Consider the following 23,302-nt stretch of genomic DNA (forward strand, 5'->3'; position numbering starts at 1 on the left):
ACATACACTACTGTTTTAGAGCACCTATTGATTCAAGGGTTTTTCTTTATTTTTACTATTTTCTACATTGTAGAATAATAATGAAGAGATCAAAATTATGAAATAACACACATGGAATCATGTAGTAACCAAAGAAAATCTAAATATATTTTATATTTGAGATTCTTCAAATAGCCACCCTTTGCCTTGATCACAGCTTTATACACTTTTGGCATTCTCTCAACCAGCGTCATGAGGTAGTCACCTGGAATGCATTTCAATTAACAGTGTGCCTTCTTAAAAGTTAATTTGTGGAATTTCTTTCCTTCTTATTACATTTGAGCCAATCAGTTGTGTTGTCACAAGGTAGGGGGGTATACAGAAGATAGCCCTATTTGGTAAAAGACCAAGTCCATATTATAGCAAGAACAGCTCAAATAAGCAAAGAGAAACGACAGTCCATCCTTACTTTAAGACATGAAGGTCAGTCAATAAGGAACATTACAAGAACTTTGAAAGTTTCTTCAAGAGCAGTCGCAAAAACCATCAAGCGCTATGATGAAACTGGCTCTCATGAGGACCGCCACAGAAATGGAAGACCAAGAGTTACCTCTGATGCAGAGGATAAGTTCATTAGATTTACCATCCTCAGAAATTTCAGCCCAAATAAATGGTTTATACAGTTCAAGTAACAGACACATCTCAACATCAACTGTTCAGAGGAGACTGTGAATCAGGCCTTCATGGTCGAATTGCTGCAAAGAAACCACTACTAAAGGAAATTAAGAAGAAGAAGAGAGTTGCTTGTGCCAAGAAACACGAGCAATGGACGTTAGACCGGTGGAAATTTGTCCTTTGGTCTGATGAGTCCAAATTGGAGATCGTTGGTTCCAACCGCCGTGTCTTTGTGAAACGCGATGGGGGTGAACGGATGATCTCTGCATGTGTATTTCCCACCGTAAAGCATGGAGGAGGAGGTGTTATGGTGTGGGGGTGCTTTGCTGGTGACACTGTCTGTGATTTATTTAGAATTTAAGGCACTCTTAACCAGCATGTCTACCACAGCATTCTGCACCGATCCGTCATCCCATCTGGTTTGGGCTTAGTGGGACTATCATTTATTTTTCAACAGGACAATGACCCACCACACCTCCAGGCTGTATAAGGGCTATTTTACTCAGAAGGAGAGTAATGGAGTGCTGCATCAGATGACCTGGCCTCCGCAATCCCCCGCCCTCAACCAAATTGAGATGGTTTGGGATGAGTCTGACCGCAGAGTGAAGGGAAAGCAGCCAACAAGTGCTCAGGGTATGTTGGAACTCTTTCAAGATTGTTGTAAAAGCATTCCAGATGAAGCTGGTTGAGAGAATGCTAAGAGTGTGCAAAGCTGTCATCAATACATAAGGTTGCTATTTGAAGAATCTCAAATATAAAATATATTTTGATTTGTTTAACACTTTTTTGGTTACTACATTATTCCATGTGTTATTTCATAGTTCTGATGTCTTCACTATTATTCTACAATGTAGAAAATAGTAAAAATAAAGAAAAACCCTTGAATGAGTACGTGTTCTAAAACTTTTGACCGGTAGTGTACATAGTGCCATAAAAAAAAATATCCAACCAAATAATACCTCACAATAAAATAATGCTACAATATACATTGAATTCCATCTCAGTTCCATCTCAATTTATCTGGAATATTTGATAAAATACTGATATACTAATTCAGCTAGTATTAGGGTAGCTAGGGTTAGCTGGAAACAAACATGATCCTCTATTTTACCCCCCGTGACATAGTTAGAAAAGTGGCATTCACTACGTGGCACTATAGGACTGGCTTGCACAACAATATAGAATGATGACTCATGGAGTTCCAGAACAATAAATATGGAGATGTGAATGCAGTCCAAGGTATAAAAGGGACATGAGGTTGATGGTCCAGCATTCCATCTGAAATTGGATAAGAGATTGGATCACCATCACCATGACCATGGGCAAGGTAAGTGCCACTGCAAGTCTTCCTCCATGCCTATCTCTCTGGGTCTATCCAAGCAGCCCTGCATCCAAAGAAGACTGTCGGATCGGAAACACAAGGCATTGCTAATCAAATGAGCATTAGTGCACTAATTTCAACATATCGAGCACTAACTGTGTGATTGTCTGTGTAGATCATCTTCTACGAGGACAAGAACTTCCAGGGTCGTTCCTATGAGACCAGCAACGACTGTGCTGAGGTGACCTCCTACCTGAGCAGGTGCAACTCCTGCAGGGTGGAGAGCGGCTGCTTCATGGTCTATGAGCGCCCCAACTTCATGGGTCACCAGATGATGGTTAGGAGAGGAGAGTACCCCGACAACCAGCGTCTGATGGGTATGACCATGAGCGACTGCATCAGGTCCTGTCGTAACATCCCCAGTGTAAGTAATGGAGTGTGTAGCTGCTTCTTAGCTGATGCAGATAGTTTCAACAGCAAGGGTCGTGAACTCGTGTCATCAACAAGATTTGACATTTAAATGTATGAGCCCAGCGGTTGGATCTCCAGTAGTTCCATATCTGTCTGACCTGTTGCTTTTATCAACAGTATAGGGGCCAGTTCAGAATGAGGATGTACGAGAGGGAGAACTTCGGAGGCCAGATGCACGAGCTGATGGACGACTGTGACTCCATCCAGGATCGTTACCGTATGTCCGACTGCCAGTCCTGCAACGTGATGGAGGGCCACTGGCTCATGTACGAGCAGCCCCACTTCAGAGGCAGGCAGATGTACGTGAGGCCTGGAGAGTACAGGAACCTCAGAGAGATGGGAAACAGCTCCATGAATAGATTCATGTCTGTTAGACGTATCACTGATTCCTGTTAAAATCACAACTTTGTAGTTTAACTTAATAAAGTGTTAAATTTGTAATTATTCCTGATGTGTCCTAGTTCTTTAAAACAGAGCACAACAACCATCTCATCAATCAAAAGGAACCAATTAGTAAGACAAGTGCGTAAGGTCTGGTGTCTGCCATGAGCTAATAGGCTTGGAAAGTGGACATGTCACAAAGAGGAAAATGGAAGCATTAGAGAAGACACCTTTTCAGTTTTGGGGGTAACATTACATTTGATAGCAAAGAACGGTGAGATAGCTAACTAGCTGTGAATAAGTGAACTGTTTTGGCCTGCAGATCAGCAAAGTTAGTTAGCCAGCCAGCCAAAGTTATTTACAGATTGTTAACAGACACTCCTAAACTCTTTTACTAGCTACTGTAATGCTGTTGTGTCAAGAACACGCCTCCAAAAATGATAAGGTGTCTGCAGTTGTGTTTACATTTGACAGATTGTGATGTAATCCACTTTCTAAGTGAATGGTGCTGGTTATAGTTTTAGAAGGCTACAGCACTAACCTGTAAACATGTACTGTACATGGTAAACCACTAACCTGTAAACATGTACTGTACATGGTAAACCACTCCTTTACAAAGATCACTCTTTCATTTTAATCAGACATGCATCATTTGACAAAGGGACATGGTGTCACCGGCATTCAAAATGTTGAGATAATCTGTAATTAGATTCAATGACAAAGAATTGAAGTTGAATCCATAAATAAGTTCAGTAAATATTATGCAATACGTTTGGAAAGGGGACAGATCACAAATATCAACATTATTGAAGCTACCTTACCAGTTTTGGAGTTCTATGAGTTTTGGCGTTATGTTAAGTAGCAAAGAGCGCTGCAGGAGCTACCTAACTAAAAGAGCTTCATTGTTTCACCCCAGGTACCAAAGTTAGTTAGCTGGCTAGCAAAAGTTACATACACTTAGTTAGCAACCTCTCCTTCACTCTCTTGCTGCAGTAGCTATCCTAGGAAAAATGGTAGGCTAGCCTGATTTATTAAATTCAACAAAGTTTCAACTTAGATTTATTTGTTTGTGTAACTCATAATAATCAAGTAAATTCAAAATAAGTTAAAGGCTTAGACAACATGTCAGCCAAATTATATTTTGTTAGTTATTTTTTACAGTAGGTTGCATACTCTACCCCTCAAATGGTACATTCAGTAGTTTGACCAGCCAATTCCACGTTGGAAGGGCTGACTTTGCCGGTTATTAGAATTACTGACCATTTACCACTGTAAGAACGAAGGGTATTAAGTTCAATAACCCAAGATTTACGAAATTCACAATGAGCCAAATTACCCACAATCACCAAAACATAGAGCAACACTGCAAGTGCATGTTGTGGCCCTGTACATAATGAAGTTGTCTGTACAATGTCCCTTTTTTATTTACAAATGTTCCTTTTTAGATCAATTTACTCACTTGCATTACCTAAGTTCAACTCAAGATGATATCACAGACACATACCGTATATGAGTTTCTGTCATTCATATGGACTATCCATTATTCTGGTGCCTGGTGGGCTTCAGAATAATGTCTAGATGTAAACATGGTTATAATCATCAGAGCTGTGTTTGAATCTGTATCGGGGTGGTAAGGTGGTAGTGTGCACCTAAGTTGGCTCTGATATAAACATATACAGTATATGCAATATTAGTTGTTTCAGAACTGAACATGGTGTATATTTTAGGACTATTCAATATAACATAAGTCTCCTAAACCAAAAGCATTTTTTCATTAATTGACACTAAAGGAAATATAGTGCCTTCAGAAAGTATTCACACCCTTCACGTTTCCACATTTTGTCCTGTTACAGATTGAATTTAAAATGGATTAAATATAGATATTTTGGTCACTGGCCTACACACAATACCCCATAATGTCAAAGTGGAATTATGTTTTTCTAAATTGTTACAGATTTATTAAACATGAAATGTTGAAATGTCTTGAGTCAATAAGTATTCAACCCCTTTGTTATGACAAGCCTCAATAAGTTCAGGAGTAAAATGTGGCTTAACAAGTCACACAATAAGTTGCATGGACTCACTCTGTGTGCAATAATAGTGTTTAACATGATTTTTCAATGACTACCTCATCTCTGTACCTTGTAGGAGAGGAAGGAAACCGCTCAAGGATTTCACCATGAGGCCAATGGTGACTTTAAAACAGTTACAGAGTTTCATGGCTGTGATAGGAGAAAACTGAGGATGGATTAACAACACAATACTTACTCCACAATACTAACTAATTAACAGAGTGAAAAGAAGGAAGCCTTTACAGAATAAAAAATATACCAAAACATGCATCCTGTTTGCAACAAAGCACTAAAGTAATACACAATTAACTTTATATCCTGAATACAAAGTGTTATGTTTGGGGCAAATCCAATACAACACATTACTGAGTACCACTCTCCATATTTTCAAGCATAGTGGTCGCTGCATCATGTTATGGGTATGCTTGTCATCGTTGAAGGACTGGAGAGTTTTTCAGGATAAAAAAGAAACAGAATGGAGCTAAGCACAGTCAAAATCCTAGAGGAAAACCTGGTTCAGTCTACTTTCCACGAGACAATGGGAGATTAATTCCCATTTCAGCAGGACAATAATCTCAAACACAAGGCCAAATCTACACTGGAGTTGCTTACCAAGAAGACAATGAATGTTCCTGAGTGGTCGAGTTACAGTTTTGACTTAAATCTACTTGCAAATCTATATCAAGACCTGAAAATGGTTGTCTAGCAATAATCAACAACCAATTTGACAGAGCTTGAAGAATTTTGAAAAGAATAATGGGCAAATGTTGCACAATCCACTTGTGGAAAGCTCTTAGACTTACCCAGAAGGACACATAGCTGTAATCGCTGCCAAATGTGTTTATACAAAGTATTGAATACTTATATAAATGGGATATTTCTGTATTTAAATTGCAATAAATGTGCAAAAATATCTAAAAACATGTATTCACTTTGTCGTTACAGGGTATTGTTTGTAGATGGCGGAGATTTTTAAATGTTTTATTATTCAGCTTGTGACACAACAAAGTGTGGAATAAGTTAAGGGGTATGAATACTTTCTAAAGGCACTGGAGACAAAATATCATTCACTTGTACTAGAATGATCAGTAAAGTTTAGGTAGGTAATACATAGACAATGAAACATGCATTTCAATTATACAATATTTATTTTGAATGTCAGAACAATAAGAATCTCAGACTTCAATGATGCTGGCTCTCGCAGGAATCCAGGATACGTCTCATGGAGCTGTATCTGTTCACGGAGCTGTTTCCCATCTCTCTGAGGTTCCTGTACTCTCCAGGCCTCACGTACATCTGCCTGCCTCTGAATTGGGGCTGCTCGTACATGAGCCAGTGGCCCTCCATCACGTTGCTGGACTGGCAGTCGGACATGCGGTAACGCTCCTGGATGGAGTCACAGTCGTCCATCACCTCGTGCATCTGGCCTCCGAAGTTCTCCCTCTCATAGATCCTCATCCTGAACTGTCCTTTGTGCTGTAAAGTTTATAAGGACACATATTTAAAGTAAGAACATGATCAAAGTAATTAAATAGGAATCTGATCAGTTTACAATCAAATACTTACATTTTTTTATGCATTGTATTAAGCTATATATATTATACATATGACACTATAAATGCATCATATATAACTTGTTTTCTAATAGAGCCATCTTACCATGGGGATCATACGGCAAGAGTGAACGGAGTCAGACATGCCCATACGCTGGTAGTCACCATACTCTCCTCTCCTCACAAAGTACTGGTTTCCCTGGAAGTTGGAGCGGTCGTACACCATGAAGCAGCCGCTCTCCACCCTGCAGGAGTTGCACCTGCTCAGGTAGGGGGTCAACTCAGGGCAGTCTGAGCTGGTCTCATAGGAACGACCCTGGAAGTTCCTGTCCTCGTAGAAGATGATCTGGAGCAACCAAGGAAAGACATCAATCATAACACAGAGAGGAGATGGATACGCCTCAAATCAAAAGTAATTTTTAATCAACTAAATAATTAAATATTGAAATGTAAACAATTTGATCTGTAAGAAGAACAACTGGTAATTAATTGAGTAAATCAACAATGAAATGGTTAAATGTAGGAATGAGGCCCACACAATCTCAGCCATGAAGAACAGCTGTTGAAATGTAACTGAACGTTACTGAACATAAAAACAGTCAAGTAAAAAGAGCTTTTAACGTCAAAACTGTAACTTAACAATTCTAAAATAAAGAAATAAAATAAAGTAAATTGCCATTGTATCAGGCAGAAAATCCAGCTATACAGCACTGTACCTTGGCCATGGTGTTTGTTTGCTGCGGCTCTGGGATGTTGTCCAATAGGCCATGTTCACTCAAGCTTTTATACCTTATACCATTTCAAATGGCTTTTTGTTATTCAAATTCCCCATCCTGATGAATAAGCAGGATGCTTCTTGCTGTTGTTTTTGTGCAGCTGTGCCCTTGGCTGGCACAAGCAGAGAGACAGTGGGCACGAATACTGTATTAGAATTATCACGTGATCATAGGTATTTAAAACATGTAGCTGTTTTTATCATAGTTTACCAAGAGTATTTACAAACACTTTTTACACGTATTGGATTGTGTTTTACAAAAGAACAACACATTTGACCATCATTATAATTGGTTTGGAGTATCAAATATATGGTGCATTCATTTTTTATTTCATTTTTTTAGGCAGTGAAGATATATCTTAATGATTGTGTAATGTATTTAACATACACATTTTATGGGGGGGTGAGAATGTGTCTGTCACCATGACAACTGTTTTGAGAGGCGAATGTCAACAGTCCTGGGAGCAGATGGGGTCACGAGGTCATGCTCAGTTAATCCTGCAGTGACTCAGCCTATAGGGGGACAGAGGCTAGGGGAACTCAGAGTAAGGAAACCAACCCAGCAGTTTACTTAACATTATTAAACGCCCACACTAGTAGAAATCCACTTTTTACAGCTAAAAGATGATGGCCACAGCTTACCTATGATGTTGCACAACAATGTAAGTCACTCAGTCATCATTTTAGTCAAAGTATGATATAATTGACCTTGAAGTGCCAAATCCGAATGTGTGACTTCAGACGTTTCCGTGAGTCTTCCGTATCATATCCTATGAGATTATGTGCGAATTATTTTCAGCCTACGTTCCGTTTCAGGGCCGGGTTTTCTTTAAATGTTACCACCCACCAGCATGGCAATGTTTTTTTTTCATTCCGCTGCAAAGTTCTTCCTATCCGCGAGTCGACTGAGAGCCAAACAGCTTTTCTCAAGTCTACATGTGGGGCTCTACTAGATAAAAACAGACACAAAGTCAGACTTGGCTATATCATACAATACAATACAATACAAAAATGTGCTTTTTTGGTCTTAATTTAAGGTTAGGGTCAGGCTAAAGTTAGCAGTGTTGTTAAGGTTAGGGTTAAAGTGAGAGTTAGGTTTAAAATCCTGTTTTATGACTTTGTGGCTGTGTTAACTAGTGACGACCCTACACTTGACCGACTTGCCATGGAGAAAATTAAAATAGGGGGGCAAAGTAATGTTTTTACACTTTCCCTTTTTTTACCAGCTAATTATCATAATCCATTGGATCATTTGTCAGATTTCACTTATTTTTAAGCTAGTCTACATAGAAAAAGATACATGATGATTTTATAAATGGTCAAATTGTGTGATATGATTGTATTTTAGAACACCAATATACTGATTGAGGTGGATTACATTTTTATTTTATTTTACCTTTATTTAACGAGGCAAGTCAGTTAAGAACAAAATCTTATTTACAATGACGGCCTACAATGACGGATTTAACAAGTGACATCAATAACGGATCATAGCTTTTACCTGGATTCACCTGGTCAGTCTATGTCACGGAAAGAGCAGGTGGTCTTAATGTTATGTATAGTCAGTGTATAGCTAGCTAGCTGAAATGATAACAGAGAGAACAAAGAATATAGCTATTTGATTATGTTCTTGTACAAGTATAAATATTAATGATGTCTGGAAGCCGACAGTTTCACTGGAATTATCAAAACTGCAAGAGTCAGACAAATGTCAGCCCTCAACATGTCAACAACTGGTATAGGCACAGTTTAGCTGAGACTCATCTCTTGACAGGTAGGCTGGTAGTTTGTTTCTGAAATCATTATTTTCACCTGACTTGTCTTAGTTTAAATGGTACTCATATAACTTTCATTAGCTAGCTAAGGTTAGCATGCTAGCTAGTTACACTGACCGCTGTCAATCAGTGGCCTATTTGTTGTTATTTCTCTGCTACACGTGGGAATCACCACAACTTTATCCATCTCCAATTCCATAATATGTTTTAGCAGTCTAAGTCAGCCTTTGAGGTGGAATCTAAACAAGAATTTCTGCTCTACGACATGAATTACTCTAAATACTTCCTTGGAGGTGGGCCTTAACAAGCATGCCAGTAATGCAACCAATTATGAAATTATGAATGCTTGACTTCTTTACTGATGGCTGATAGAGGGCCATTAAGGGTTTTACTTTACATTCAAAGAGGTTGGCTCTGATGACTAAATATGGAAAAGCTGGATGCAGTACTTGAGGTAATGATAGGCCTACATAATTATATATAAATGCAACCTGGTCTCATAGACTAGACCTAACATAGAAAATGTATGATAACCATTTGTTTGGTATGGTTACATAAAACAGATTGAAATCTAAGGCAACCCAAAGGATGAAAGTTCAAATCTCATCATGGACAACTTTAGCATTTTAGGTACTTACTACTTTTTTAGCTACTTTGCAACTACTTAGCATGTTAGCTAACCCATCCCCTAACCCTAACCATAACCTTAACCCTTCCCCTAACCTTAACCCTTTTAGCTAACCCTTCCCCTAACCTTAACCCTTTAACCTAACTTCTAAACTTAACCCTAACCTTAAACCTAACCCCTAGCCTAGATTTTTTATGTATTTGTACATTTTTTATTTAACCTGTATTTAACTAGACAAGTCAGTTAAGAACAATTTCTTATTTACAATGACGGCCCACCCCACCTAGCTAATGTTAGCCACCTAGCTAGAATCTGTAACATATCATACGTTTTGTAAATTCGTAACATATTGTACATTTTGCAAATTCGTAACATATAATAGGAATTGTAATTCCTAAAATATCATATGAAATTGGTGATGGACATCCACAAATGAATACATACCAGAAGAAACCTAACATATCATACTAAATGAAGTGTCTCGAATTTACGTACAGAATGATACAAAATGCTCTGAGACCAGGTTGAGAAATTATCCAAGATTATAGATAAATATGCTAAGCTTAGCTAAAAGGTTGTTTTTCCAGTATTTTCATTATCAAGGTTAGAGTTAATTTAGCTCTCATTGACATTTCATTGAGTATCCATAGTTACTTTCAGTATACATCCACTTCAATTTCTACCAAGGAATGATTTGACCTCAAATCAGTATCAAGTATCTGTTCACAGAGAGTGGTAGCGAGGCAAATATCTTGCCAATATCAACACCCGCTTATCAACACCCTGCTTATCAATTAAAAATAGGCTACATGTTTGTAATTTCAAAAATCACAACTGAAGTAATTATTGAAAAATGTCAGATACTGTATTTAAAGCCCAAGTAGCAATTTAAATGTTTGTATCATTTGAAAATGTAGTACAATACAGCAGAAACAGTTACGGATATTTAAAAAAAAAGAAAGCACAAATCTCACATAAACATGCAGATCATCTTTGATATCAGATGAAGAAGAAACTTGATCAAGTCCATTTTCCTCAACAAGAGTAGTGGAATAGGAAACCCACTCAGTATATCCAAGATGTAAACCCCAACAGAAAAATAAATCATCATAAAATAGTCTGAGCAGAATGCTGTGACTTAGGCCTTTATAACATTCATTTCACTGTTCCAGCAATTGTTTGTTACAGAGTCATTAGACTGGAACAAAGAGAAATGAAACATGACCAAATCATTTTTGCTGATATGCAAATCGACCTCATTTGGATATCAAAGGCTTTCCACACTCTGCACATTTTGTTTATCCATAAATACTTTGACGGTGCGGCAGCTAAGAAAGTAGTATACAGTGCTGCAAAATGGTGAAGGTAAGGTGACGCATGAAAAAAAATGGTCTGTATTTATCAGTGATGATAGTAATTTCAATGCATATACTTATTCAATAGAAATGCTGAGCATTTGGGTTTTTATATGTTTATTTTTTTATTCATTCATATGCAGCCAAGACTCTTCATATTCCTGCAAACACAAAAAGTGAACTTGATAATAGTTTGAAGATATGGCTTTGCCATTTTTATATGACTTTGAGAATATGTGAATAAAGCGGACATGTAATATGTGATCCTGTAGTAATATGATATTTGTTTTTATCCATAACTCACCGCAGAGTATTCTCTGCTTCCCATCCTTCCTTAGATCACATTCTACGAGGAAAATAATTTCCAGGGCCGCTGCTATGAGTGCAGCACCGACTGTGCCGACCTGCACTGCTACTTCAGCCGCTGCAACTCGGCGCGGGTGGAGAGCGGGGCCTGGGTGCTTTATGAGAAACCCAACTACAAGGGCTACCAATACATCCTGAGCCCAGGGGAGTACGCAGACAACCAGCAATGGATGGGATTCAACGATAGCGTCAAGTCCTGCCGCGCCATCAAAAACGTAAGATGATTCCTTGCATATCCATATTTCATATCATAATTCTCTACTCCCTACATCCCTAATTATCTCCTCCCGCCCTCCATACTCTCTCTCTCTCTCTTCTGTATGCTTTCAAAAAAAAATCTTAGTCCCATAGTTCCCAGCAGTTAATGTGTCTCTTTCATCGCAGAAACTTGTAACGCAAACCAATATGCATTTAAAATTTGCTCTGAAAAGTGTGTAAAAAAAAAAGCTGTATAATATGATGTTTGATAGTCTCGACTAGGAGGTAAGCTAATTCTCCCTCTTGTCTAATATTGTATAAAAGTCTATGTTACAGAACGGGACTGAGATAGTGTTTCATACAGGGTTAAGTGGACCTCAGGCCCAGAATGCATCAGGGAATAACACACTGCTCTATAATCCAGCAGACAATACAAGCAGACAAAAGCAGACATTTTTGGCAGCATTTTACCCCCACGCCCATCACTTTAAGAGGAAATATGCCAAGAAACCTTTAAAGGGGCATTTTCCTTTAATACTTCATGCCCTTCGAACACGAAAAGAGACGAACAAATCCACGTTAGATATGCTACAACGTCATTTAAATTTGAATGAGTTGTTCTAAATTAAAAATAATTTATTGACCAACATAAGTGAAGACAATATCTTACATGCAGTTTATTATATTTAACATGAATGTACGGCAGCTATAGCTATTATGATATCCAACTGAATTTCAGAAGCCTCTGAAACACCCAATAAATTATATTACAGTAGATTTGGTACAAATCAAAACCCTAACTAACCCTTCACAATGGTTGTCTTTCTCTCCCTCTGTTCCTGCCAGGTGCATGGCAACGTGTGGAAGCTGAGGCTGTACGAGAGGCCAGACTTCGGCGGTCAGATGGTGGAGTGGGCTGAGGACTGCCCCTCGGTCTACGAGGCCTTTAAGTTCCGCGAGGTGTACTCGTGCATGGTGACCCACGGCGCCTGGGCCTTCTACGAGCTGCCGAACTACAGGGGACGCCAGTACTTCCTGGAGCGCGGCGAGTACCCCCGCCACACAGACTGGAGCGCCGCATCTGCCGCTGTGGGCTCCTTCCGCAGGATCACCGAGTTCTAGGGCTCTGTGACCTTTGACCTTTGAGTGTAGGATCGAGTTGTTCTCTGATCTTATTGAGTCTGTGTGACATGATCCAATAAAAAATGAACTATTTGCAAGTGTCTGAAACTGGTTTTGTGATCTGTTGAGATGAGATACAAACATGTGCAAAAGATAACATCAAGGTTTCATGAGTTTGGTGGTAGGACACCATGATCCTACCACAATGCTAAACTTTTCTGACAAATTAATTTCATAAGCGACCTTCTGAGTATTCTAAATGTCAATGAACAAACTGCCAAGCAAACCGAGAACATTCCCAGAACATTAGCTAACAGTCCACAGTCCCAAGTTCTAGTTAGGGTTTGAGCTAACATTCAAAGAATGTAACATTATTATCATTGGCAAACTTAAAGATAATGGCATTTCAATCTTCTGACATCATTATATTTTATTAGGGTATTGTCCAAACATACACTACATGACCAAAAGTATCTGCTCATCGAACATCTAATTTCATGGGCATTAATATGGAGTTGGTTCCCCTCCTTTGCTGCTATAACAGCCTCCACTCTTCTGGGAAGGCTTTCGACTAGATGTTGGAACATTGCTGCGGGGACTTGCTTCCATTCAACCACAAGAACATTAGTGAGGTCGGACACTGATGTTGGCCGATTAGGCCTGGCTCGCAGTCGGCATTCCAATTCATCCCAAAGGTGTTTAATGGGGTTAAGGTCAGGGCTCTGTGCAGGACAGTCAAGTTCTTCCACACCGAACTCGACAAACCATTTCTGTATGGACCTCAGTTTGTGCCCGGGGCATTGTCATGCTGAAACAGGAAAGGGCCTTCCCCAAACTGTTAACACATAGTTGGAAGCACAGAATCATCTAGAATGTCATTGTATGCTGTAGCGCTAAGATTTCCCTTCACTGAAACTAAGGGGTCTAGCCTGAACCATGAAAAACAGCCCCAGACCATTATTCCTCCTCCACCAAACTTTACAGTTGGCACTATGCATTCGGGCAGGTAGCGTTCTCCTGGCATCTGCCAAACTCAGATTGGTCCATCGGACTTCCAGATGGTGAAATGTGATTCATCACTCCAGAGAACGCGTTTTCCACTGCTCCAGTGTCCAATTGCGGCGAGCTTTTCATCACTCCAGCCAACGCTTGGCATTGCGCATGGTGATTTTAGGCTTGCTTCCAGAAGCAGTTTTGAACTCGGTAGCGAATGTTGCAACCAAGGACAGACGATTTTGACGCACTACGCGCTTCAGCACTCGGCGGTCCTGTTCTGTGAGCTACCACTTTGCGGCTGAGCCATTGTTGCTCCCAGACGTTTCCACTTCACAATAACAGCACTTACAGTTGACCACAGCAGCTCTAGCAGGGCAGAGATTTGATAAACTGACTTGATGGAAAGCTGGCATCCTATGACAGTGCCACGTTGAAAGTCACTGAGCTCTTCAGTAAGGCACTTCTACTGCCAATGTTTGTCTATGGAGATTGCATGGCTGTATGCTCGATTTTATACGCCTGTCAGCAACGGGTGGGCTGAAATAGCCGATTCCACTAATTTGAAGGGGTGTCCACATACACTATATATACAAAAGTATCTATAGCTTTTTTAAAGAAGGATTTAAACCTGCGATCTTCAAGCCCTGTAACCTACTTAGTCTGCTGCGCCACCAGGATCCTAATGTTTCTATTGGATTTCCCTTTGTACCTCGATCCTTAAATTATGATCCATAATATGTCTTAGTAGATATGCACACCTTTGTACAACTCACCACAATCTGCCAACCAATAATTTAACATCATTTCTGAAATCAAGTTTCTAGGGAAAGTAAAAGTCAAAACATCCCAACCTTATGAAACAGTCAGAGATCACCAAGCGCAACATAGCTTCAGCGTGTAAATCAGCTAGAAAGATGTGTCGGCATCGATTAATTGTCTCTGGCCCCCTCCCAGTTAGGGGGAGTGATGAGCTCTACAGCAGAGTCTCACAACTCAATCGCTGGTTGAAAACTGTTTTCTGCCCCTCCCAAAAGATAGAATTTGTAGATAATTGGCCCTCTTTCTGGGACTCACCCACAAACAGGACCAAGCCTGGCCTGTTGAGGAGTGACGGACTCCATCCTAGCTGGATGGGTGCTCTCATCTTATCTACGAACATAGACAGGGCTCTAACTCCCCTAGCTCCACAATGAAATAGGGTGCAGGCCAGGCAGCAGGGTGTTAGCCAGCCTGCCAGCTTAGTGGAGTCTGCCACTAGCACAGTCAGTGTAGTCAGCTCAGCTATCCCCATTGAGACCGTGTCTGTGCCTCGATCTAGGTTGGGCAAAATTAAAGATGGCGGTGTTCGCTTTAGCAATCACTAGTATTAAGACCTCCTCCATCCCTGCCATTATTGAAAGAGATTGTGATACCTCACATCTCAAAATAGGGCTACTTAATGTTAGATCCCTCACTTCAACGGCAGTTATAGTCAATTAACTAATCACTGATCATAATCTTGACGTGATTGGCCTGACTGAAACATGGCTTAAGCCTGATGAATTTACTATGTTAAATGAGGCCTCACCCCCTGGTTACACTAGTGACCATATCCCCCGCACATCCCACAAAGGCGGAGGTGTTGCTAACATTTATGATAGCAAATTTAAATTTACCCCGAAAAAAACAACAACGACGTTTTCGTCTTTTGAGCTTCTAGTCATGAAATCTATGCAGCCTACTCAATCACTTTTTATAGCTACTGTTTACAGGCCTCCTGGGCCATATGCAGCGTTCCTCAATGAGTTCCCTGAATTCCTATCGGACCTTGTAGTCATCGCAGATAATATTCAAATTTTTGGTGACTTTAATATTCACATGGAAAAATACAGAGACCCACTCCAAAAGGCTTTCGGAGCCATCATCGACTCAGTGGGTTTTGTCCAACATGTCTCTGGACCTACTCACTGCCACAGTCATACTCTGGATCTAGTTTTGTCCCATGGAATAAATGTTGTGGATCTTAATGTTTTTCCTCATAACCCTGGACTATCGGACCACCATTTTATTACGTTCGCAATCGCAACAAATAATCTGCTCAGACCCCAACCAAGAAGCATTAAAAGGCGTGCTATAAATTCTCAGACAACCCAAAGATTCCTTGATGCCCTTCCAGACTCCCTCTGCCTACCCAAGGACGTCAGAGGACAAAAATCAGTTAACCACCTAACCGAGGAACTCAATTTAACCTTGCGCAATACCCTAGATGCAGTTGCACCCCTAAAAACTAAAAACATTTGTCATAAGAAACTAGCTCCCTGGTATACAGCAAATACACGAGCTCTGAAGCAAGCTTCCAGAAAATTGGAACGGAAATGGAGCCACACCAAACTGGAAGTCTTCCGACTAGCTTGGAAAGACAGTACCGTGCAGTATCGAAGAGCCCTCACTGCTGCTCGATCATCCTATTTTTCCAACTTAATTGAGGAAAATAAGAACAATCCGAAATTTATTTTTGATACTGTCGCAAAGTTAACTAAAAAGCAGCATTCCCCAAGAGAGGATGGCTCTCACTTCAGCAGTGATGAATTCATGAACTTCTTTGAGGAAAAGATCATGATCATTAGAAAGCAAATTACGGACTCCTCTTTAAATCTGCGTATTCCTCCAAAGCTCCGTTGTCCTGAGTCTGCACAACCCTGCCAGGACCTAGGATCAAGGGAGACACTAAAGTGCTTTAGTACTATATCTCTTGACACAATGATGAAAATAATCATGGCCTCTAAATCTTCAAGCTGCATACTGGACCCTATTCCAACTAAACTACTGAAAGAGCTGCTTTCTGTGCTTGGCCCTCCTATGTTGAACATAATAAACAGCTCTCTATCCACCGGATGTGTACCAAACTCACTAAAAGTGGCAGTAATAAAGCCTCTCTTGAAAAAGCCAAATCTTGACCCAGAAATTATAAAAAACTATCGGCCTATATCGAATCTTCCATTCCTCTCAAAATATTTTGAAAAAGCTGTTGCGCAACAACTCACTGCCTTCCTGAAGACAAACAATGTACACGAAATGCTTCAGTCTGGTTTTAGACCCCATCATAGCACTGAGACTGCACTTGTGAAGGTAGTAAATTACCTTTTAATGACGTCAGACCGAGGTTCTGCGTCTGTCCTCGTGCTCCTAGATCTTAGTGCTGCTTTTGATACCATCGATCACCACATTCTTTTAGAGAGATTGGAAACCCAAATTGGTCTACATGGACAAGTTCTGGCCTGGTTTAGGTCTTCTCTGTCGGAAAGATATCAGTTTGTCTCTGTGAATGGTTTGTCCTCGGACAAATCAACTGTAAATTTCGGTGTTCCTCAAGGTTCCGTTTTGGGACCACTATTGTTTTCACTATATATTTTACCTCTTGGGGATGTCATTCGAAAACATAATGTTAAATTTCACTGCTATGCGGATGACACACAGCTGTACATTTCAATGAAACATGGTGAAGCCCCAAAATTGCCCTCGCTAGAAGCCTGTGTCTCAGACATAAAGAAGTGGATGGCTGCAAACTTTCTACTCTTAAACTCGGACAAAACAGAGATGCTTGTTCTAGGTCCCAAGAAACAAAGAGATCTTCTGTTGAATCTGACAATTAATCTGGATGGTTGTACAGTTGTCTCAAATAAAACTGTGAAGGACCTCGGCGTTACTCTGGACCCTGATCTCTCTTTTGAAGAACATATCAAGACTGTTTCAAGGACAGCTTTTTTCCATCTACGTAACATTGCAAAAATCTGAAACGTTCTGTCCAAGAATAACGCAGAAAAATTAATCCATGCCTTTGTTACTTCTAGTTTGGACTACTGCAATGCTCTACTTTCCGGCTACCCGGATAAAGCACTAAATAAACTTCAGTTAGTGCTAAATACGGCTGCTAGAATCCTGACTAGAACCAAAAAATTTGATCATATTACTCCAGTGCTAGCCTCCCTACACTGGCTACCTGTTAAGGTAAGGGCTGATTTCAAGGTTTTACTGCTAACCTACAAAGCATTACATGGGCTTGCTCCTACCTATCTTTCCGATTTGGTCCTGCCGTACATACCTACACGTACGCTACGGTCACAAGACGCGGGCCTCCTAATTGTTCCTAGAATTTCTAAGCAAACAGCTGGAGGCAGGGCTTTCTCCTATAGAGCTCCATTTTTATGGAATAGTCTGCCTACCCATGTGAGAGACGCAGACTCAGTCTCAACCTTTAAGTCTTTACTGAAGACATATCTCTTCAGTAGGTCCTATGATTAAGTGTAGTCTGGCCCAGGGGTGTGAAGGTGAACGGAAAGGCTGGAGCAACGAACCGCCCTTGCTGTCTCTGCCTGGCCGGTTTCCCCTCTTTCCACTGGGATTCTCTGCCTCTACCCCTATTACGGGGGCTGAGTCACTGGCTTACTGGTGTTCTTCCATGCCGTCCCTGGGAGGGGTGCGTCACTTGAGTGGGTTGAGTCACTGACGTGGTCTTCCTGTCTGGGTTGGTGCCCCCCCTTGGGCTGTGCCGTGGCGGAGATCTTGTGGGCTATACTCGGCCTTGTCCCGGGATGGTATGTTGGTGGTTGGAGATATCCCTCCAGTGGTGTGGAGGCTGTGCTTTGGCAAAGTGGGTGGGGTTATATCCTACCTGTTTGGCCCTGTCCGGGGGTTTCATCGGATGGGGCCACAGTGTCTCCTGACCCCTCCTGTCTCAGCCTCCAGGATTTATGCTGCAGTAGTTTGTGTCGGGGGGCTAGGGTCAGTCTGTCACATCTGGAGTATTTCTCTTGTCTTTTCCGGTGTCCTGTGTGAATTGAAATATGCTCTCTCTAATTCTCTCTTTCTCTTTCTTTCTTTCTCTCTCTCTCTCGGAGGACCTGAGCCCTAGGACCATGCCTCAGGACTACCTGGCTTGATGACTCCTTGCTGTCCCCAGTTCACCTGGCCATGCTGCTCCTCCAGTTCCAACTGTTCTGCCTGCAGCTATGGAACCCTGACCTGTTCACCGGACGTGCTACCTGTCCCAGACCTGTTGTCCCAGACCTGCTGGAACCCTGACCTATTCACCGGACGTGCTACCTGTCCCAGACCTGCTGTTTTCAACTCTCTAGAGACAGCAGGAGCGGTAGAGATACTCTCAAAGATCGGCTATGAAAAAGCTAACTAACACTTACTCTTGTGTTGCTGACTTGTTGCATCCTCGACAACTACTATGATTATTATTATTTGACATTGCTGGTCATTTATGAACATTTGAACATCTAGGCCATGTGCTGTTATAATCTCCACCCGGCACAGCCAGAAGAGGACTGGCCACCCCTATCATTTACTATGAACTGGGCTGTGTGTTAACAGGCAGTAGGACCTGTCATCATTCACTTTGAACTGGACTGTGTGTTTACCGGCAGTTGGCCCTGCCATCATTCACTATGAACTGGACTGTGTGTTTACAGGCAGAATGGCCTGCCATCATTTACTATGAACTGGACTGTGTGTTTACAGGCAGTAGGACCTGCCATCATTCACTATGAACTGGACTGAATGGGAGCTGATAATTAGGAGTTTTATGTGCTGACTGAATGGAAGCTGATAATTAGGAGTTTTATGTGCTGACTGAATGGAAGCTGATAATTAGGAGTTTTATGTGCTGACTGAATGGAAGCTGATAATTAGGAGTTTTATGTGCTGACTGAATGGGAGCTGATAATTAGGAGTTTTATGTGCTGACTGAATGGAAGCTGATAATTAGGAGTTTTATGTGTTGACTGAATGGAAGCTGATAATTAGGAGTTTTATGTGCTGACTGAATGGAAGCTGATAATTAGGAGTTTTATGTGCTGACTGAATGGAAGCTGATAATTAGGAGTTTAATGTGCTGACTGAATGGAAGCTGATAATTAGGAGTTTTTTACTCCGCTGGTCTCTGCTGGTCTCGGTGAGTCAAGACCGAGTACAAATGTATTCCCAACACCAAGACAAGACTGAGACACTCAATACGTGGTCTTAAGACCTCTCGAGTACTACAACACTGATATCTGGTATGCTACATTGTCTCACATTAGTTTGGGGCTAGACTTTTTTTTTAAGCAGGTAGTGACAGTGGCTGGGTAAACAAACCAAAAGCATGGACTGCAGTCTCTCCTTCTCCTTGTTCATAACCTGATATCAAGGTACCACAAAACATTTGTCATTTTGAAATGTGTTGGTGAACTATCCCTTTAAGAGGGTTATAGACATCATCATAAGCACCATCAGCAGTGGCAAAAAAGATGCACATGAATAGACCTGTTGTGGAGACCAGACCTGTTGTCCTGTTGTGCAGAACAGACCTGTTGTCCTGTTGTGGAGACCAGACCTGTTGTCCTGTTGTGGAGACCAGACCTGTTGTCCTGTTGTGGAGACCAGACCTGTTGTCCTGTTGTGGAGACCAGACCTGTTGTCCTGTTGTGCCGAACAGACCTGTTGTCCTGTTGTGCCGAACAGACCTGTTGTCCTGTTGTGCCGAACAGACCTGTTGTCCTGTTGTGCCGAACAGACCTGTTGTCCTGTTGTGCCGAACAGACCTGTTGTCCTTTTGTGGAGAACAGAACTGTTGTCCTGTTGTGCCGAACAGACCTGTTGTCCTGTTGTGGAACAGACCTGTTGTCCTGTTGTGGAGACCAAACCTGTTGTCCTGTTGTGGAGAACAGACCTGTTGTCGAGACCAGACCTGTTGTCCTGTTGTGGAGAACAGACCTGTTGTGGAGACCAGACCTGTTGTCCTGTTGTGGAGACCAGACCTGTTGTGGAGACCAGACCTGTTGACCTGTTGTGGAGACCAGACCTGTTGTCCTGTTGTGGAGACCAGACCTGTTGTCCTGTTGTGGAGAACAGACCTGTTGTCCTGTTGTGGAGAACAGACCTGTTGTCCTGTTGTGGAGAACAGACCTGTTGTCCTGTTGTGGAGAACAGACCTGTTGTCCTGTTGTGGAGAACAGACCTGTTGTCCTGTTGTGGAGAACAGACCTGTTGTCCTGTTGTGGAGACCAGACCTGTTGTCCTGTTGTGGAGAACAGACCTGTTGTCCTGTTGTGGAGAACAGACCTGTTGTCCTGTTGTGCCGAACAGACCTGTTGTCCTGTTGTGCCGAACAGACCTGTTGTCCTGTTGTGCCGAACAGACCTGTTGTCCTTTTGTGGAGAACAGAACTGTTGTCCTGTTGTGCCGAACAGACCTGTTGTCCTGTTGTGGAACAGACCTGTTGTCCTGTTGTGGAGACCAAACCTGTTGTCCTGTTGTGGAGAACAGACCTGTTGTCGAGACCAGACCTGTTGTCCTGTTGTGGAGAACAGACCTGTTGTCGAGACCAGACCTGTTGTCCTGTTGTGGAGACCAGACCTGTTGTGGAGACCAGACCTGTTGACCTGTTGTGGAGACCAGACCTGTTGTCCTGTTGTGGAGACCAGACCTGTTGTCCTGTTGTGGAGACCAGACCTGTTGTCCTGTTGTGGAGAACAGACCTGTTGTCCTGTTGTGGAGAACAGACCTGTTGTCCTGTTGTGGAGAACAGACCTGTTGTCCTGTTGTGGAGAACAGACCTGTTGTCCTGTTGTGGAGAACAGACCTGTTGTCCTGTTGTGGAGACCAGACCTGTTGTCCTGTTGTGGAGAACAGACCTGTTGTCCTGTTGTGGAGAACAGACCTGTTGTCCTGTTGTGGAGACCAGACCTGTTGTCCTGTTGTGGAGACCAGACCTGTTGTCCTGTTGTGGAGACCAGACCTGTTGTCCTGTTGTGGAGACCAGACCTGTTGTCCTGTTGTGGAGACCAGACCTCTTGCAGGTTCTTTGACAAATGAAAAAGGATGGGCCCTGACCCAAAACATTTGATATCAAACCAATGTCCTCTAGTGCCCTTGTTTTGGTCAGCATGGTGTTGCGTATAAAGTGCATGGTTTGGATGGTTTCCATTTGTCTTTGTTTGTAGATTGGGGCATCAGTGCTTCTGAACAATGTGATGAGTCTGGATTTGAATTGCTGATTGAATTATATACAATTCAAACAGTGCTAGTAACCATGTGCTTGCATTTATTGTCCTGGCTCCATATAAAGAGAATATTGGTGGAGCTTGGTGGTTTAATGTTTAATGTATCACGCCTGGCCTACTGGTAATTAACCATGGAAAAGGTAAGCAGAGTTATTGATAAAGTTATCACAAAGTTATTGATAAAGCTATCACATGAAGTTATTGATAAGGCTATCACATGAAGTTATTGATAAAATAATCAGAAAGTAATTCATAAAGTTATCACAAATGTATTGATAAGGCTATCACATGAAGTTATTGATAAGGCAATCACATGAAGTTATTGATAAGGCAATCACATGAAGTTATTGATTAAGGCTATCACATGAAGTTATTGATAAGGCTATCACATTAAGTTATTGATAAGGCTATCACATTAAGTTATTGATAAAGCAATCACATGAAGTTATTGATTAAGCTATCACATTAAGTTATTGATAAGGCTATCACATTAAGTTATTGATAAAGTTACCACATTCAGTTATTGATAAAGCTATCACAAAGTTATCAAAGTTACCATAAAGTATAACTCTATAGTAAGTTATATACAAACTGCATATGTCATTGAAGTTACACAGTAACTCATAATATGTATTATACAACGGGTGGGTCTAATCCTGAATGCTGATTGGTTAAAACCGCATTCCAGCTGGTGTCTATGCCACAAGTTACCACAGGCTTCTCAGGAATGATCACTTAATTATATGATGTTTGGTGTCAGATCACCTTCTACGAGGACCGGAACTACCAGGGACGGTACTATGAGTGTGACAGTGACTCCAGCGACCTGCACACCTTCCTCAGCCGCTGTAAGTCAGGGTGGAGGGGGGATTCTGGGTGGTGTACGAGAGGCCCAACTACATGGGCTTCCAGTATGTGCTGACCCCTGGAGAGTACCCTGACTACCAGCGCTGGATGGGCTTTAATGACACCGTCAGGTCCTGTCGCATTGTTAGGAATGTGAGTAGAGTGGATGGATGGACAATATGAGACTCTTTCAAAGAGTTCATATGGAATAGAGAAGTATAACCAACCTGTAATCATTATACCCAGGTTAGCATCACACTTACAGAGCTTGTTCCTAACAAGACCTTACCACCCTACTGTAAATGTATTTTACATGTCTGATTGTGCAGCAGTTATTGTTCAGCCATAAAGGGGCAGGTCAAGATATCATTTTTTTATTTAGATGGTCATATCTTCCCTAAAAAAATGTATGCTTTAACATTTAGTTCTTGTTGTGATTCTGTTTCCTGACTCCAGGTGGGCAACTCGTGGAGAATGAAGCTGTGGGAGAAGCCTAACTTTGAGGGCCAGAGCATGGAGGTGGCAGACAACATGCCCTCCTTCCAGGAGCGCTGGCACAGCCGCGAGGTGAACTCCTGCAAGGTGTTCGAAGGCGCCTGGGTTTTCTTTGAGCATCCCAACTACAGGGGGCGCCAGTACCTGCTGGAGAGGGGAGAGTACAGACGCCACACCGAGTGGGGGGGGGTGTGCAAGCCAACGTAGGCTCCATCCGCTGTGTCAAGTAGTACGGCACGTCACCACCAAGGGTTGAGGATGTGCATG

At 41.6% G+C, this 23,302-nt stretch overlaps 3 protein-coding genes and 1 pseudogene across 3 annotated transcripts; 3 read left to right on the forward strand and 1 right to left on the reverse strand.

Annotated features, from left to right (window-relative positions):
- Positions 1 to 1,899: 1,899 nt before the first annotated feature.
- LOC106575865 (gamma-crystallin M3-like) lies at positions 1,900 to 2,887 on the forward strand. Its single transcript, XM_014152566.3, has 3 exons — positions 1,900 to 1,981; positions 2,151 to 2,399; positions 2,564 to 2,887. Exons 1-3 carry the CDS (start codon positions 1,967 to 1,969, stop codon positions 2,840 to 2,842), a joined length of 543 nt encoding a protein of 180 aa, XP_014008041.1. The 5' UTR covers positions 1,900 to 1,966; the 3' UTR covers positions 2,843 to 2,887.
- Positions 2,888 to 6,024: 3,137 nt separating this feature from the next.
- Positions 6,025 to 7,247, reverse strand: LOC123727894 (gamma-crystallin M3-like). Its single transcript, XM_045698146.2, has 3 exons — positions 7,169 to 7,247; positions 6,559 to 6,798; positions 6,025 to 6,375 (listed from the first exon to the last, which is right to left on the reverse strand). Exons 1-3 carry the CDS (start codon positions 7,175 to 7,177, stop codon positions 6,082 to 6,084), a joined length of 543 nt encoding a protein of 180 aa, XP_045554102.1. The 5' UTR covers positions 7,178 to 7,247; the 3' UTR covers positions 6,025 to 6,081.
- A 3,702-nt stretch (positions 7,248 to 10,949) lies between these two features.
- LOC123727895 (gamma-crystallin M2-like) lies at positions 10,950 to 12,743 on the forward strand. The gene is made up of 3 exons (XM_045698147.2): positions 10,950 to 10,995; positions 11,324 to 11,566; positions 12,396 to 12,743. Exons 1-3 carry the CDS (start codon positions 10,987 to 10,989, stop codon positions 12,669 to 12,671), a joined length of 528 nt encoding a protein of 175 aa, XP_045554103.1. The 5' UTR covers positions 10,950 to 10,986; the 3' UTR covers positions 12,672 to 12,743.
- Positions 12,744 to 21,825: 9,082 nt separating this feature from the next.
- On the forward strand, positions 21,826 to 23,242 carry LOC145861054 (gamma-crystallin S-1 pseudogene; annotated as a pseudogene).
- The last annotated feature ends 60 nt before the right edge of the window (positions 23,243 to 23,302 follow it).

This window comes from Salmo salar, chromosome 16, assembly GCF_965601325.2.
Source record: "Salmo salar chromosome 16, fSalSal1, whole genome shotgun sequence".
In the NCBI taxonomy this organism is placed as follows: domain Eukaryota; kingdom Metazoa; phylum Chordata; class Actinopteri; order Salmoniformes; family Salmonidae; genus Salmo; species Salmo salar.

Excerpts from the sequence above, each read along its gene's own strand:
- LOC106575865 (XM_014152566.3), top strand. Across the intron at positions 2,400-2,563 it reads CCTGTCGTAACATCCCCAGT|TATAGGGGCCAGTTCAGAAT; the intron begins GTAAGTAATGGA and ends TTTTATCAACAG.
- LOC123727894 (XM_045698146.2), bottom strand. Across the intron at positions 6,376-6,558 it reads CTTGCCGTATGATCCCCATG|CACAAAGGACAGTTCAGGAT; the intron begins GTAAGATGGCTC and ends TAAACTTTACAG.
- LOC123727895 (XM_045698147.2), top strand. Across the intron at positions 11,567-12,395 it reads CCTGCCGCGCCATCAAAAAC|GTGCATGGCAACGTGTGGAA; the intron begins GTAAGATGATTC and ends TGTTCCTGCCAG.